This window comes from Chelonia mydas, chromosome 8 (assembly GCF_015237465.2).
Source record: "Chelonia mydas isolate rCheMyd1 chromosome 8, rCheMyd1.pri.v2, whole genome shotgun sequence".
NCBI lineage: Eukaryota > Metazoa > Chordata > Testudines > Cheloniidae > Chelonia > Chelonia mydas.
Window position 1 is genome coordinate 78,001,185 of NC_057854.1, and position 13,252 is coordinate 78,014,436.

Genomic DNA, 13,252 nt, shown 5'->3' on the forward strand with positions numbered 1-13,252 from the left:
TTTTAGCACCCAGATTAGGGCTATATTTGCACCCGGAGGCAAATTACTCAAATGGAAGAAGCTGCCTTTCAGACAGTGTGTGCATTTAATGAAGTTCAGATACAGCTATATATACACACACACTTGCTCCATTTTTGGAAACTTGTTAAATACTTAGTGTATTTAACTCTGTGCTGTCTTAGTAAGAGACTATACGTATCTTTGGTCAGATATCTTTTCCTTTAGACTCCACCTCTCACAATAAAGCTTTTCTTCAAGTACAGCTAATCTGGTTATGAAATACAGTTCTTGAAACAGTAGAAGTAGAGCTGTGACAGCACAATTTACAGAAACAGCAACATTCATGTCTAACCTATTTTAACTGACAGTAGAGTCTGTGTCTACTTACCTTTGAGCACAACCAACCATGTTACTCCCAAACAGCTTTGTTACTAAGGCATTGGGGTAGTCATGATACAGTCTCAGTAATTACTACCGTGCAACCTACTGGCAGCTACTACTCACATTCTAGGAAACTCTGCCAGTTTTGAATCAAAGGATGTGTCTACTCAGCATTCTATAGCATGCTTCCCAATGCAGGCTGACCAACATGCATTAGCTCTGCTCATACTAGAGTGCTAAAAATAGAAGCGTGGCTGGGGGTGGCATGAGCCCCAGCTCAGGCCAGTCATCTAAGTAAGTTCCTAGGGGATCAGGCAGGTTTGCACTCAGGTGGCTAGCCCATGCCACCCCCACAGCCACACTGCTGTGCTCAAGCAGAGTTAGTACGTGTTTGTCTACCAGCACTGGGATTGTGCTTCCCAGCTGCTGCACAGACATACCCTTAGAGGCAGTAGCACTGCTTTAGGAGTCAGCATTGAGGCCTAGTGGGAAGGTTGAGGACGACACCAATTCTGTTTCAAAATATCTGTTGTAGAAAGTTTGAAGATGTTTGTAGTCTGCTTGCCTGTGCAGATAACATTGCTCAGTGATGAGCAACATTGTTTAACAACAATGAATTTGAGATGACAGGACCAAAGCCAGACTCAATTTAGTTATAGAAGAATTCAAGAAAGTTCTGCACTCCTATTAATTAGGTAGAACTAGATGATCATTTCCATTATAAGTGGAATTTTCTTCTACTTGTGTCCATTTCACGGTGCTGAAATTTAAAGAAAAGATATTCACTGTAAAATTTGCTGTTAAATGTAACAGTAGCAGACACTAAAGAAATGGGCAAATACATATTTTAAAACAAAACTATAGCAGGGGGAGGAAGGTGGTATGTATCTTCCCAGTGGCACTGCAGCTGCAATGTACTTTAACTAGTTTTTGAATTCAGCCTGCCAGGATTAGCAGTGGGGAAGATGAAGATCAGAGAGTACATATTCCATTTTTAGGTGTGGCATTATCAAAATCACACAGATGGCTCATAAATGGAGATGTGCTGACACACTCACCATAAAGGTGATTATGGTTCTTTCATGTCTGTTTAAGAAGAGGACTACATCTACCACTTACTCCGACAGATCAAAGCGTACCGGAGTTTTTCCCTCTTGTAGCTTTGCAATGCTGCCTAATATGTCTAAACTTGGAAGCTAAGCGCTACAACTCCATGGCCAAAAATGACTAGTGAAGTTGTTCAATACTACCTATTGATTCTATCACTCCCATTTTATTTAAAATTATGTGAAAAGTCAGTTTGACCTGAGATATTTATGCACACAATCAATCCTCACTTATTTGCACATTATGATTATTTCATTAGGGTGTAAACAGAAATAACTCTAATCAACTTTACCAGCAAGACAGTAGCAAGTCCACATTAATAAAGTCTCAGTAAGACTTTTTACAAGTTCTGTCACAGAACAGTTGTATACTACTAATTATGCTAAAGTTCAACTACACTTTACAAATAACTGATTGAGGTATATTAGTACTTGTTATCCTTGCTTTTTTTTATTGATCACTTATTTTCCAATATGCAAGTTAGAAAGGTTCTGCTATATTTCTTTAGAAACTCTAAATGAAGTTTCAGTTAGCCACGTCCATACTTTAAATGCCATTTACTACTTTTCTTTTAGGCTGACGTTTGTGGTCACATTTCAGAATGCCAAAATTTTAAGTGCCCATCCCGATATCATTACTGAAAGGCATACCTTGTGAATCCATTCATACTCTCCAAATTTGGAATCAAAGGTTCCTTTTTGAAGAGACCTCAGTTTTAAGGTAAATCGTGGCCCAAGCTCTTGAATTCCCACTTTCTTTTCACTCCTGAAGATGTACCTTCAAAGCCAAAGGGGAACACATTAGGGTGGGATGTTACAGGAATGCAGTTTTTCTTAGCCACTAGCAAAATGTGAGAAAAGATTACCTGTGAAATCTAAAAAAGATATAGTCTCGCTGATTGTGAAAGGTAGCTACTTGTCTTCCAATGAACTGAGGATCATGTGGGAAGAGAGAGGCAAACATGCGACCAATGGAATGGCCCAGTCGTGTTGTAAAGTTATTCAGGATTACTTCAGGTTGATGTTCTGTGGGCGCCTTTCCTTTTCGCTGGAATGAAAGTAACAAGGTAGGGAGGATAACAAGTTAAATACAAAAAAATTTCCAAAGATATATATATTCAAAGACAGAAATTTGAACAAATATAAAAAAAGAGGGGAAGAAGGTTAAGGCCAAAAGATGATGTAACTCCCCATGTTAAATGCTATAAAGAACACATATATAGTGCAGCATCATTTGGCAACATTTAAAGGACCTCAAAATTCTACGAATTCATTGATTAAAAAAAACAAATTTCTTGAATAAATATGAAGAGAATGATAGTTATTCCTTCTATATTTTCCCCTCACAAAAAAAAAAAAAAAAAAAAAAAAAATCAGTTCAGCCATCACAAAAACCTTGAAAATCTCTGCGGACATTCAAGTCTCGTTGCTACCAAAGCTACTCTTTCATCCATGCATCCAGGCCAACCTTTAATGACGCCAGATTGACTAAAGGTCATTTCAGTTCCTTCATTGTTAAAGTGCATTAAAAAAAGAGCAGAGAGCTTTTAGACTACTTGGGGCTAAACAAGAGTTCAGTATTTCCAGTACACCATCAGGATTCCTATACATTCGTGATGGCACTGTATAAAAAACAAAGTAAGAGAATATATACACAAAGTGGAGAACTGAGACTTTGGGAGTTGGTACACAACTGATTTTATATAATGCTATTGCAATGAGTGCAAAAATGTATCAGAGATAAAAACAAAGTGATCAATCCACTGCAGGAATTATTGGGTGAAAGTCTATTGCCCCTGTTGTGTAAGAAGTCAAACTAGAGAATAGAGGTCCTGGTCCTCCTCGCCTCAAAAACAGTAGAACATCACCATCTTTATGAAATCAGCTGCACATCATGCAAGTCTGAACAGTTTCCTCAGCAGACAAAAGTTAAGAAAATGTGAAAGGAAAAACTTATACCACTAAGTCATTTGGATCATGCATTTATTAGTTTTTTGCTGTTATTGAGGGAATAATAAACCTGACCTTTATTTCTTTACGCAGACGAACGCTGCTCATTCTAAAATGAGCAGTTGGACCATTAGGCAAATGACTTAAAACAAGCCCATCTGTTTCAGAGAGTTAAGAAAAGCTGGCATAGATAAGAAGTTCAGAATGCAATTTAAACAGAATACAACAGAAGTGATTTATATAGAAACCTGCGTTGAGTTCCACAGAAACATTACATTAGAGCTCTTCTAATTTATACAACCTATATTTCATATATAAGACAGTTATACCTACCCTCTTCTCAGCAATAGTGGAGCTTGGAATGCTGCAACAAGGTCTCATATTACTAAAATTTCCATACTTACACAAAGACACTATAGAAAATGTATTAGCATATTAGGAAGTATCATTAAAACTTTACTTGTCAAATAGTTAACCAGAACACATTATTTATTTTCTATTTTCCTATAGATCACTATAAACATAACAATGAAAGTTTATGTATATTAACAAAATCCAACAGCTGATTAAACTGCTTAAATTTAGGGCAATAAGAATGTTTATTCATGCACTAAGTTGTCTCAAAAAAAATAGAGTGATTCACTTGTTGATAAGAATTCCAAGCCATACATAGAATGCTGGTATATTGGATACATTCATCATTTCTTTACCTAACCACCAAGAATATCCCTCCATTTAAAGTGCTAAATTGATCCCCTTTATGATCAGACATAAAAACAATACATACAAGGATGTGGCCAAATCGAATACCGATATGGAACCATATTATGGCACCTGCGCTGTGGGCCTCAGAATTGACCTGAGGCATGCAGATATCTGAGTAGCATGTTATTGTTCTTAAAACCTTATAAATACAAAATTACAAGTTACAGTTTGAGACAGACCCAAAAAATGGCCTTTGGTTTCATATTTGGCCTGTAGAAAAGTAGAAATACTGGTTCTTAACTTCTAAAGACAGTGAAAAATTGCACTACATCAACTTGAAATTGCACAGTGAAGACAAAAGCATAAAGGATTTGGGAGAGAACTTGGAGACTTATATAGCCCAATTATTTTCTTAACTTTGTCTAGAATTAGTGTACTAATATCTTCATCATATAATAGAGATAACTCTATGAAGAAACTCCCTCTTGTATATGAAGGATACTTGGTATTTTGCGATCTTCATTAATAACAATCAGATCTGTGAAGTCTCTTGAGATGCACTGTGGGATAATTCTTTTCAGAGCCAGTCCTCTTCGATAGTAAACATGTGAGTTAGGTATGATAGTAGACAGCTGTTCACAGAATCTCACTGTTCTCTGCACAATAGAAAGCCTTGATTGCAATATCTCAATTGTTGGGTATATTGTAAGGCTCATAAAAAGGGTTACATTTCATACAACTGCCTCCTTCTTTTAGTGTATCTAGCTACCTCTTCATCAAATACAGCAGAAGCTCTGTTATCTGGCACTTTATCAACCAGAAAACTCTATTAACCGGCATTTCTGATATTTCCTAATACAAATCTTCAATCTAGTAACCGGGACTAGTATACTGCCCAGTAGGTTATGCAATTGCACATTCTGCACTCTACTTTTATGCAAAAGAGGCAGAAGACAAGTAAGCAAGCTGATACCAGGAATTTATTCAAAAAAGCAGCTTCCAAGGTTTGTCATAGGGTCATTACAGATTCAGCCCAATCTCCTATACCTTCTACATCTACAATGATAATTGATGTTGATAATGATGACTCTGAGGCACTGCAAGATCCTGAAGTGTCTTCAGAATCAAAGATTAAATTATATTCAGTATAGTTTTAGTGTTAAGTGTATTTTTTGTGATCTGGGTGCACGTCATGTGCTTCCCACAGTGATACGTGGTGTCATAAGATAACCTACTGTATAGAAACCTTCACCTGTATAGAAACCTTTACCTGTATACACCTAAGTGCTTCAAGAAACCAACCACCCTGCAGTGCAGTACTACTACTGGATTAGTGAGTACTATTTTATAGTTTATTCGTTTTATTGTATTCTAATGCTTTGAAAATTGGTATTCCATTGGTAAGTATAACTCTTAGTTAACTATAATTTTTGACTAACCGGCATCCCCCATTCCCCCAACATATCGGATAACAAAGCTTTTACCGTACTGTGTTTTTCTTAAACATTTCTTCCATGAACTCTACCAACATTAACACAAAGCAAAGTGCTGTACATTGAAAACACCACACCAGTCACTAGAGAAAAAAAGTGTCTGATATTCTGCTGCATTACAGGTCTGAACTGTATTGTCCATCTTCTACTTAGAAAGTAAACTCCTTGGGGCAAGGACAGTAGCTTCCCTCCATTTTGGAGAGCACTCTGTGTTGACACTCAAAAAATGCAGAAAACACTATTTTTGTAGAGATTCCATTATTCCTTGAACACAGTAAAGTGGAAAAATTCTAATATTAAGTAATAGCACTCATGGTTTTAATACAATAACAGAACATTAAAGGTACACAATCGGCTTGCAAATAAATCACTTAAAAAAAAAAAAGAGTTAAAAGTAGTTTCAGGTACGACACCTGCCCAAGTCCCCGGACAATTTGAGGTTTTACAGATCACATTTTCTTAATTTTAAAGAGTGTTTTTCATTCTTCTATGCTCTGTGCGAAAACCACCAATAGCCCCAATCCTGCAATAAAAAACTGCGTTGGCACAAGGCTCTACCCATGAAGAGTTCATTGCAGGATTGAGATCAAAGGGAAGGAACAGACTATAAACAAAGTAAACCAACTGAAGAAAAACAATTCAGATAGAGACGCAATTTTCAATTTGGAGGTGTTCTTTTAAGACTGCGCAAATGCAGAGGGCTTGTGAAAGGCATTACATTTAAAGATCTACAGAATGAAGTCTCCTATTCATCAAATGAAGAGACAAAGCTTAAGACAGTGGCAGTAAACATTTCCTGATGCTGCACTGCCAATGTACATCTATCCTGACACAGAGGAACCGCAGAGTTGAGAATTAAGACGTTTCCCTGCCCATTAAGTCCTCTGTCTCTCTGTTGAGATTACCAACAAAGGGATCATTGTTTAAGTCACTTCTGGACTCCAGTAACACCATCTAGCATGAAATGAAAACCTCTATTCCATAATCAGCTGCCTAAGTCTTTCAGACCTCCCCATTAAGTGATTCACAAAAATTTAAAGATTACACTTAAATTTTATAAATGTATTTTACCCCACGAGGTCTATCTGAAGTTGTGATAAGAATCTTGGGAACTGTCTGTCTATTGAAGTATGGTGCAAACTCATCAGTAGATTCATCAAAAGCAACCTGGGAACCAAAAAAGATGGCGAATTAAAAAACGTACAGGAAAAACGCACCGTTTTTGGGTTTCAGAGTAGCAGCCCTGTTACACAGTTTTACACAGTTCACTTAAATTCTGGTACCACTGAAGTCAACAGCAAAATTCTATACGGGTCCAAGTTCTGGGCTATACTGTATTGTTTAGTCAATCTGTCCCATTTTGTATCTGTGTTTTTAACAATACAACGGGAGAGAAGATCACAGACAAGGCTTGCTAAGAAATTATTGCTAAGAAAATTATCTTAAATGAAATGATAAAGGGATGACAACATCTGCAATATTATCAATTCATAAATGTCCTAACATAAGAGTGGAAAATATATATTCATACTTTATAATCAGTCCCTTTTAGTTAAACCATGATTTCCTCCAAAACGTGCTTTACCACATATGTAGGGATTATACATTTACCTCTTCATCATTAGGATCTACAGTTGTTTCGTCATAAACTCTCTGATTTTCAATTGTCTTCGGTACAGGCTTTGGTGGTGCCTTTAATATAAAGTAGTTTATTAAGAATACAATAAATTACAGCAATAATCCCTTTAAAAAAATAAAATGTAAGGCATTATTTGTACTTTGTGGTACTGAGGGCTTGTCTACATGGTGCTGGCAAAGCAGACTACAGCAGGGGTGGGCAAACTTTTTGGCTCGAGGGCCACATCGGGGTGGGGAAATTGCATGCAGGGTCATGAATGTAGGGGCTGGGGCAGGGGGTTGGGGTGTGGGAGGGAGTGTGGGATGTGGGAGTGGGTGCGGTGTGCAGGAAGGGGCTCAGGGCAGGGGGCTGGGGCGCAGGAGGGGTGCAGGGTGTACAAGCGGGCTCAGGGCAGAGGATTGGAGTGCAGGAGGGGGTGCAGAGTGGGCTCAGGCCAGGGAGTTGGGGTGCAGGAGGGTGCGGCAGGGGGCTCAGGGCAGGGGATTGCGGTGCAGGAGGGGTTCAGGGTGTGGGCTCTGACCCGGAGCCGCTTACCTGGGGCAGCTCCGGGGTGGCAGCGGCGCAAAGGCAGGCTCCCTGCCTGCCCTGGCCCCGCACCATGCCATTCCCGGAAGCGGCCAGCACCATGGCCCAGTGGCCCCCGGGGGCGCTGCAGAGGAAGGACAGGGACCTCCACGCGCTGCCCTCCCCTGCAGGTACCTCCCCCAAAGCGCCCATTGGCCACGGTTCCCCATTCCTGGCCAATGGGAGCTGCGGGGGGCGGGGCCTGCAGGTGAGGGCAGCGCAAGAAGCCCTCTGTGCCCTCTCCCCTAGGGGCCGCGGTGCCGGCTGCTTCCAGCAGCGGCGCGGGGGCTGCGATCCCACAGGCCAGATCCAAAGCCTGATGGGCTGGATCCGGCCTGTGGGCCATAGTTTGCCCACTCCTTGGCTAGAGGGTTGTGATTTGTAAAGTGCTCTAATATGCTGTGCTCTATCTTGTGGAAACCCTGCTGGCATGCTCTAAAGGAACCTAGTTCACATCAACAAAGTTGCTTACAAATCACATCCTTCTGGCACACTTTGCCAAGCTAAGTAGACAAGCTCTGAGTCAAACAATGAGCTCAATTCCACATTCAAGTGAGTGACTCAATTATTCTGTAATGCATTTTATGTCAGTTTTTAGTAATAATTCTTTAAAAGCTGGAAGATACCCTAAGACAGCAGTTCTCAACCAGGAGTCTGAGACCCCCGGGGTGGGGGGGTTGCAAGCAGGTTTCAGTGGACCTGCCAAGGGGGCTGGTGTTAGACTCACTGGGGCCCAAGGCAGAAGCCCAGAGCCCCGCCACTTGTGGCTAAAGCTGAAGCCTGAGCAACTTAGCTTTGCAGGGCCCCCTATGGCATGGAGCCCTGGGCAACTGCCCTGCTTGCTACCCCCCCAACACCGGCCCTGGCTTTTATATGCAGAAAAACAACTGTTGTGGCACAGGTGGGGCATGGAGTTTTTACAGCATGTTGAGGGGGGCTCAGAAAGAAAAAGGCTGAGAACCGTGCCCTAAGACTAACTGTGGACTTTGTCTACACTACAGAGACTATACTGGCATAGATATGTTGCCACAGCTATGCTGGCACAAATCCATAGTACAGACACAGCCTACACCAATGGAAAAGGTTTATCCATTAAGTGACAGTAGCTAAGTCAACAGAAGCATTCTTCTGTTGACGTAACTGCATCAACACTGGGGTTAAGTCGGCATAGTTACATTGCTTACAGATGTGGATTTTTCATACCCCAACCGAGGTAACTAAATCAACCTCAATTTTAAGTGTGGACGAGGCCTTACTTTATTTGTACATCAGTGATACCATCACCTTCATTCTGAAAGGAGATCATTAGTTTAATACTAGAAAGGCAATATATGGAGCAGAACACAACTACAATATTCAACCCACTTAGTTTCCAAGTTCATAGGAAGTGATTGCTCCCCATTATGTTCCCCGTTTCTTTGTTCTGTGTCAGCCTGTTTTTTTTCTTCCCCACCATTCTCTCCAGGCTTCAGCCAGTAGCTGTGAAAGAAAAGCACCAGGTCCCTACTGCAAAATATTTTACCCACAGCATCCGCTGTAAAGTTGACTAAGATCACACAGCGTCAGGCTGTTTCACTCAAAGCAGCATTAGATACAGAGTGCATTAGTGCAGAAATGTATAAGTAATGTGTCCAGCTCCTCATGAACATTGCAACGGTGGAGATTAAAAGACCCCTGGGTTTCAGCAACAAGCAAATACCAAAACGTCGCTGGGTTTCAGCAACAAGCAAAAACCAATTTATTCACTGTTTGTACAAATATGAGTATTTATAGTCAGTTTACCTGGGACTGCTCATCATAGTGCTGTTGAGACACAGTGTTGTATAGTGATTCTGTCAAATGGCTAGAACCTAGCAAAGCCACTGTTTATATATATGTGCATATATAAATACTGCATCTGGTTTTCAGGAAGGCCTTGCTTTTCCCCAATTTTACAGTCCATTTGACTGAAACACCTGAGAAATTATCTGCCCAAAGTCATACCACAATTCAACAGAATATTAAACAACAGTTCTCTTAGATTCAAAACAATATTCACTGTATCTCCCCACCTCTGCCACAACAATAGATGTGAACAGCACTGTGATCACTAATGGTCTGACTACACAATTATAAAGCATCCACTACCCCAGTTTGTTAGAGCATGTTTAGAGAAATAATTCCAGGTTTCAAACTGCAAAAGGTACAATACTAAACTTAAAATTTTATTTTAAAGGGATACGAATATTATACTATGCATAATGCTTTACAGACACAAATAGTAACACACAGGACCCTATGAATAACATTTTTTTTTTACCTTATCTCCAAGGGCTTCTCTCTCCTTTTTCCGTTTTTTCTTATTTGCCAATTTATCCTGAATAAGACAGATATCGGACTGGTTAGCTGGGAACAGTGGGTTAAAGGCAGCTCTGCATATGCCAGTCACTCTGCTGGCCTTCGCACAGGAATCCCCTCTCTACACTGGGTCCATCCGCCGCCCTTTCAGAGAGGAAGGACTTTAACTCCAAAACCATTTGCTGGGAAGTATTTTAACGATGCACCCAGTGACAGAGCCCCCCTTTGAAACAGTGTTTCCTGTGCTGCCCTGCGTGTCTGCAGCGGTCGGGGCTGATACTTAGCGTGTGAGCTCTCCGGGGCAGGGGCTGTCCTGCCGGCGGTTGCTACAGCACCGAGCCCAGCGGGTCCCGGCCCACGTGCTGCAATACAAGCAAGCGCCACACGCCCTCCGGGCGGGCCGAGCGCTGACCCCCGCAGGCAGCCCCAGGCCTCCCACCTTCCTCTGCTGCTGCTTCCAGCGCACGAACATGAAATGGCGCCGCTGCTTGTTCTTGATCTCCGATACGCTGAATCCCGGCGGGAACAGGGCCTGGTCCGGGGCCCGCGCCGCGTCCCCGGGCCCCGCGGCCGAGCCCGCCGCTCCGCTGGCCATGCTGCCCAGGCCAGACATTTTCCTTCCGGGGCCGCCAGTGGACCCTCTAAGTGCGCATGCGCAAACAGGAGGCACGGTCCCCAGCTCAGTAGGGACCAGAAGCCAGTACCGGAGGGCGGGGGGCGGGGGGGGAGGGTATGGTGCTGCAGGACTCCCTTGTTTCTTCTCCGACCAACCAGCAACTGGTTTGTGCGCCTGCGCGATGGGAGTGGGGTGAGACCGCAATAAAAATAGAAACGGTGCGCGCCTGCGTCAGGCGAGGTGGTCTATGGGATGGGGGAGCGCGGAGGGTGCGCGCCCCTCCGCCCTGGGGACGGCACGGGTCGCGCGCACGCTGGCGTCCGTCTCTTCGTCGCTGCGCCTGCCGGTCCCTGTGGGAGGAGGGCTGGCGGGTGCGCAGTGTCCCTGGCTGGCCCCAAGCGCGTGGCCTTTATTGTTTAAATGGAGTGGAAGTGCCTGACTCGCTGGTTTCAAGAAGGCATCTAATGCTTGTAAAGAGCGTGTGTCAGGTCCCCTTTGAAGTGGTGTGAGAGGCAGATGTCATCAGAGATAGGCTGCGCACAGACTGGGGAGCCAGGACAACACATTCTGTACCGTGCAATGGGATCTTGGCTTGTTGCACAACTTCACACTGTTTGAGTTTCCACATCTTAAAATGGAGACAATTTTTACTCGCCTCCCCGCACGGGATGAGGATTAATTATTTACCTTTTATAAGGCACCTTCAAGTTCAAAAGTTCTAACTATAAGCTAAGTATTTAATGCGAAAATCGTAGGGGGAGCTTTAAATGTCAAAGCGTCTAAAACACCAATATAAAGAAGACAGCATGGAAATAAATATGAATAAAAATAAATGCTTCCGTGCACTAAATTGTGGCTCTTTTAAAGTTGCCATCTTGTCAATACGTGGTTAGGTTTTGAATTAATAACCCTGCTGATACTTGTGACAGTAGTTGTGGAGCCTGTGGATTCAGGTGAGTGAGTTTCAGAGTAGCAGCCGTGTTAGTCTGTATCCGCAAAAAGAAAAGGAGTACTTGTGGCACCTTAGAGACTAACCAATTTATTTGAGCATAAGCTTTCATGAGCTACAGCTCACTTCATCAGATGCATAAAGTGGAAAATGCAGTGAGGGTGTTTTATACACACAGACCATGAAAAAATGGGTGTTTACCACTTCAAAAGGTTTTCTCTCCCCCCCACCCCACTCTCCTGCTGGTAATAGCTTATCTAAAGTGATCACTCTCCTTACAATGTGTATGATAATCAAGGTGGGCCATTTCCAGCACAAATCCAGGGTTTAACAAGAACGTCTGAGAAACAGTGGGGGGGCCATGCGGGTACCCATAGCAGTGCCGCTGATTTGAAGGTATACATTGTCCCCAAATGTGAAATAGTTATGGGTGAGGACAAAGCTGTCAGGAACACTATCCCCGATAATGTCACGGCAAACCTGGTGGCTGAACTTTATGACTTTGTCCTCACCCATAACCTGCATGGCCCCACAGTATGCCAACATTTTTATGGCTGACTTAGAACAACGCTTCCTCAGCTCTCGTCCCTTGATGCCCCTACTCTACTTGCGCTACATTGATGACATCTTCATCATCTGGACCCATGGAAAAGAAGCCCTTGAGGAATTCCACCATGATTTCAACAATTTCCATCTCACCATCAACCTCAGACTGGACCAGTCCACACAAGAGATCCACTTCCTGGACACTACGGTGCTAATAAGCGATGGTCACATAAACACCACCCTATACCGGAAACCTGCTGACCGCTATTCCTACCGACATGACTCCAGCTTTCACCCAGACCACACCACATGGTCTATTGTCTACAGCCAAGCTCTACGATACAACCGCATTTGCTCCAACCCCTCAGACAGAGACAAACACCTACAAGACTTCTATCAAGCATTCTTACAACTACAATACCCACCTGATGAAATGAAGAAACAGATTGACAGCGCCAGAAGAGTACCCAGAAGTCACCTACTACAGGACAGGCCTAACAAAGAAAATAACAGAACGCCACTAGCCGTCACCTTCAGCCCCCAACTAAAATCTCTCCAATGCATTATCAAGGATCTACAACCTATCCTGAAGGACGACCCATCACTCTCACAAATCTTGGGAGACAGGGTAGTCCTTGCCTACAGACAGCCCCCCAGCCTGAAGCAAATACTCACCAGCAACTACATACCACACAACAGAACCACTAACCCAGGAACCTATCCTTGCAACAAAGCCCGTTGCCAACTGTGTCCACATATCTATTCAGGGGACACCTTCACAGGGCCTAATAACATCAGCCACACTATCAGAGGCTCGTTCACCTGCACATCTACCAATGTGATATATGCCATCATGTGCAAGCAATGCCCCTCTGCCATGTACATTGGTCAAACTGGACAGTCTCTACGTAAAAGAATAAATGGACACAAATCAGATGTCGAGAATTATAGCATTCATAAACCAGT

General features: G+C 42.7%; 1 protein-coding gene across 1 annotated transcript; it reads right to left on the minus strand.

The window, feature by feature from the left end:
* Window positions 1-66: 66 nt before the first annotated feature.
* Window positions 67-10,969, minus strand: RPF1 (ribosome production factor 1 homolog). Its single transcript, XM_037906522.2, has 9 exons — window positions 10,615-10,969; window positions 10,138-10,194; window positions 7,247-7,327; window positions 6,707-6,802; window positions 4,645-4,798; window positions 3,513-3,595; window positions 2,354-2,535; window positions 2,139-2,265; window positions 67-1,141 (listed from the first exon to the last, which is right to left on the minus strand). The coding sequence occupies exons 1-9, from the start codon at window positions 10,786-10,788 to the stop codon at window positions 1,100-1,102; spliced, it is 996 nt and encodes a 331-aa protein (XP_037762450.1). The 5' UTR covers window positions 10,789-10,969; the 3' UTR covers window positions 67-1,099.
* Between the last annotated feature and the right edge of the window lie 2,283 nt (window positions 10,970-13,252).

Coding starts and splice junctions, on each gene's coding strand:
- RPF1 (XM_037906522.2), bottom strand. CDS start 10,788: ATGTCTGGCCTGGGCAGCATGGCCAGCGGAGCGGCGGGCTCGGCCGCG. Junction 10,195..10,614: donor GGAAGCAGCAGCAGAGGAAG/GTGGGAGGCCTG, acceptor TGTCTTATTCAG/GATAAATTGGCAAATAAGAA. Junction 7,328..10,137: donor GAGAAGCCCTTGGAGATAAG/GTAAAAAAAAAA, acceptor TTTATATTAAAG/GCACCACCAAAGCCTGTACC.